The sequence below is a fragment of the Gekko japonicus genome, unplaced genomic scaffold (genome assembly GCF_001447785.1).
Source record: "Gekko japonicus isolate JY-2015 unplaced genomic scaffold, Gekko_japonicus_V1.1 scaffold992, whole genome shotgun sequence".
Taxonomy (NCBI): Eukaryota; Metazoa; Chordata; class Lepidosauria; order Squamata; family Gekkonidae; genus Gekko; species Gekko japonicus.
This window is the reverse complement of record NW_015173704.1, coordinates 648,382-650,999: the sequence shown is the minus strand read 5'-3', so window position 1 is coordinate 650,999 and position 2,618 is coordinate 648,382. Positions and strand designations below refer to the sequence as shown.

The following is a 2,618-nucleotide window of genomic DNA, read 5'->3' as shown; positions in this document are numbered from 1 at the left end:
GGCCGGGAATCCTGGAGTTATTTTGTCATCTTCTGGGCATGGAGCAGGGGTCACTGTGGGTGTGTGTGTGGAAAGTATTTGTGGATTCCCTGCATTATGCAGGGGGGGTTGGACTAGATGACTCTGGAGGTCCCTTCCAACTCTATGATTCTATGATAGATAGATGAGAGATAAGAGAGAGAGGGGGAGAGGGAGAGATTAGATAGATAGATAGATAGATAAATCCAATCTCTTCTTCTTCTATATAAACATCACGGTCCTTGAAAAATTGTTTTACTATAGACATACACAGTGATATATATTTTTGTATGTCTCACCTGGAATTTGGCAACCCTTGCTCTGTGAGGGCTAGCCGTGGCATCTGGCGAATGGGTACCCGTTGCTTCCCCTCGGCGCACCGTCTGTACTATAGCACCGTTTCTGGGTGCGTTAAGAAGGGGGGAACTTGACTGGCCGGAATCCAAATCTTGTTTTTGTCTTCTCAAAAGAGAGAGAGAGAGAGAGAGATTATTATCTCAAGTTTTCTATCTCAGGAGGGCGTGTGAGCACCAACCTCTGCTCACTGGGGGTGGACGGAAGGCAGGGCCAAGGTCAGTTCGGGGATTTTTGGCGTCAGCTCTTTCCTTCAGAGCCTGAGTTGGGTTTTTTTAAAACTGGGAACCACACCTTCTCTCTGGCTCCCTCCCACACCGGTAAGTATATAAGATCCCTTCAGGTATGCGCGAATGACAACGAGCATCTTTCTATTGCCAACCGTACAAGCCCAGACTGCAGAGATGTCTACAAGTCAGCAGGCGGCGAAGGGATTGCAGACAGTGACGGGTTCGCAGACGATGAAGGGATCGAGTCCACAGACGTCAAGTAAAGGTAAAAAAGGGTCCTTATTACAAGGGTTGGGGGGGGGACACCAGCGACTGAGACTAACCTGAACCTTCATACTCTGCTGGAAAAGAAGATAAGGTTTTTATACCCTGCTTTTTTCTACCTTAAGGAAAGCGGCCTACAAACTCTTTTCCCATTTCCTCCCCACAACAGGCACCCTGTGAGGGAGAGGGGCTGAGAGAGCTCTGAGAGAACTGCTCCTGAGAGAACAGCTCTGAGAGAACTCGTGACTGACCCAAGGTCACACCAGCAGCTGCACGTGGAGGCGTGGGGAATCAAACCCAGTTCTCCAGATTAGAGTCTGCCGCTCTTAACCACTACCCCACGCTGCTGAAGAGCTTTGCCGAGGCTCTGCCTGGCCGTTGTTGGCACAGATGGACCCTTGGTCTGATGTCGAAGAAGGAGAAGAGGTTGGATTTATACCCTGTCTTTCACTACCCGAAGGGGTCTCAGAGCGGCTTACAATCTCCTTTCCCTTTCCCTCCCCATGATAGACACCCTGTGACGTAGGCGGGACCTCTCTCGAGGACTGCCCTTGAGAGAACAACTCTGAGAGAACTCGTGACTGACCCAAGGTCGCACCAGCAGCTGCATGTGGAGGAGCGGGGAATCAAACCCGGTTCTCCCAGATTAGAGTTCGAGCTCCTAACCACAACACCAAACCTGGGCTCTTTTCTTTTGCCATCCTCAGAGAGACGCCCAAGAGACTGGAGGGCCGGACACCTGGCGCCAGCCACAGGGAAAGCTCCTCTCCTTCTTCTGGGCCAATCACCTCCCCGAGCCCCCACATCTCGATGTAGCTTTCTTTGGTTGACTTTGTTTAATCATTTCATTTATATCACGCCTTTCTCCCCCAGTGGCTTCTGTCATTCTCCTCTCCTCTGTTTCATCCTCACAACAACCCTATGAGGTAGGTTAGGCTGAGAGCGTGTGACTGGCCCTGGGTCACCCAGCGAGCTTCCATGACAGAGTGGGGGATTAGAGCCCGGGTTTCCTAGATCCTAGCCCGACACTTCAAACACTACACCACGCTGACTTTCGATAGCCATCATGGGCTTGGGGCGAAGGGGGGAAGCTTGCTGGGCGACCCGGGGCTGGTCACACGCTCTCAGCCTCACCTCCCTCATGGGGTTGTGGTGAGGATGAAATGGAGGGGGGAGAGAGAGAGAGAGAGAGAGATGCCCAGGGAAACGCTGATGGCCACATTGAGGTCAGGAAGCAATTTTTCTCCAGGCCAGTTTTCTCCGGCCGGGAATCCTGGAGTTATTTTGTCATCTTCTGGGCATGGAGCAGGGGTCACTGTGGGTGTGTGTGTGGAAAGTATTTGTGGATTCCCTGCATTATGCAGGGGGGGTTGGACTAGATGACTCTGGAGGTCCCTTCCAACTCTATGATTCTATGATAGATAGATGAGAGATAAGAGAGAGAGGGGGAGAGGGAGAGATTAGATAGATAGATAGATAGATAGATAGATAGATAGATAGATAGATAGATAGATAGATAGATAGATAGATTGATTGATTGATTGATAGATTGATTGATAGATTGATAGATGACAGACAGACAGACAGACAGACAGACAGACAGACAGACAGACAGACAGACAGACAGACAGACAGACAGACAGACAGACAGACAGACAGACAGACAGACAGACAGACAGACAGACAGACAGACAGACAGACAGACAGACAGACAGACAGACAGACAGACAGACAGACAGACAGACAGACAGA

At 50.4% G+C, this 2,618-nt stretch overlaps 1 protein-coding gene across 1 annotated transcript in view; it reads left to right on the top strand.

Annotated features, from left to right (window-relative positions):
• Positions 1-781: 781 nt before the first annotated feature.
• The window catches only part of SELENBP1 (selenium binding protein 1), a 35,513-nt gene continuing 33,676 nt past the window's right edge, over positions 782-2,618 (top strand). Inside the window, exon 1 of the mRNA XM_015423272.1 lies at positions 782-867. Coding sequence (XP_015278758.1) covers positions 834-867 — 34 coding nt within the window. The 5' untranslated portion in view covers positions 782-833. The remainder of the gene's footprint in view (positions 868-2,618) is intronic.